Source organism: Echinops telfairi, unplaced genomic scaffold (assembly GCF_000313985.2).
Source record: "Echinops telfairi isolate 266 unplaced genomic scaffold, ASM31398v2 ScPeMD7_7469;HRSCAF=8507_1, whole genome shotgun sequence".
Classification (NCBI taxonomy): domain Eukaryota; kingdom Metazoa; phylum Chordata; class Mammalia; order Afrosoricida; family Tenrecidae; genus Echinops; species Echinops telfairi.
In genome coordinates, this window is record NW_022111373.1 from 100,755,274 (window position 1) to 100,756,522 (window position 1,249).

Consider the following 1,249-nt stretch of genomic DNA (forward strand, 5'->3'; position numbering starts at 1 on the left):
TAAAGTTTGCAGTCCGAAGCTGACCCAACCTTGCTTTCTGAAGTGAGGAGGGCATGCAGCACTTGCCGAGGACCATCAAAGAGCACAGCCTTCAACTGGATTACCACCCCCACACCCCAAAAAATCCCTCCAATATACTCACACCTAGACCAAGATAGAAAAATCATGATTAGCGGAGCAAGATTGACATTGCCTAAGATGTCATCTTGCTTCCACCCACAGTCCACGTTCACGAAGCAGCAGTCCAGCGATCAAAGGATGCATTGCACTGAGTGAATCTGCTGCCCAAGACCCCCGTGAAGTGTTGAAGAGCAAGCGTGTCATTGTGAGGACTCAGGGGAGCCTGACCCAAACCCCATGTGCATGTGAAAGTAGGAAAAGGAAGAAGCAAGATCAGAGAAGAACTGATTCCTCTGAATTATGATGCGGGGAAAGAACATATAAGGATATCGGAAACATTTAATGTGCTGCCAAAGGAACAAATACATCTATCTTGGAGGAAGTGCCAGGAGATTGCTCCTGAGGCGGGAGAAGGGTGAGACAGCTCACAGCCTTTGACCTTTCAGGAAGAGAGCACCCCCTGGAGGAGGATCTGATGGATGACAAAGCAGAGGGACAGTGAAAAAGGGCTTGCACCTACCAACAATCGTGAGGCTGCTGCAGGACTGGGCAGTGCTTTGCTCTGCTGTACTGAGTCAGAGCTGACTGCATGGCACTACCAACAAGGTCTTTGGAGGGAATCCAAAGTATAATAATCAACATATATATATATAATCTTTTTAAAATAGTGAAATTAGAAATAAATGTGTTAGTGGTAATAGATTAAATGTTAAAATGTGACTTTTAATATTTTTATCACATTGAAACTTTTATCGAATTAATAAATGTACAAATAACCCCTTTACAATATTAAAACAGAGGTAATTTCTTACCAAGTAGAAGATGTTAAGTTCAGTTCCAATATCTTCAGTAGAATTAATAAATTCAGGAACTGTTTCATTGGTCCCAATGGAAATGTGGTACTCACTTGCGGAGCTTAAAAAGAATTCATTGGAAGAAGAACAATAAAATGTAATAATACTTAATTTTCATTTCATTCTGTTTGCTTTTTCTTTCTTCATAGCATGTGGCCCCCCCATCTCCCCACTTCCCTGCCTATCAAATTACTCATAGAGATTCCAAATCAAGAGGAGGTTCATTTACCTTGAAACCTAAAACAAAATCTTTGAAGAGGGTGAAAAAGGTTATC

General features: G+C 41.3%; 1 protein-coding gene across 1 annotated transcript in view; it reads right to left on the minus strand.

Annotated features, from left to right (window-relative positions):
- The window catches only part of ITGA1 (integrin subunit alpha 1), a 140,596-nt gene that overhangs the window by 26,096 nt on the left and 113,251 nt on the right, over positions 1–1,249 (minus strand). The window contains exon 22 of the mRNA XM_045285243.1: positions 933–1,035. Within this exon, the coding sequence (XP_045141178.1) occupies positions 933–1,035 (103 nt within the window). The remainder of the gene's footprint in view (positions 1–932; positions 1,036–1,249) is intronic.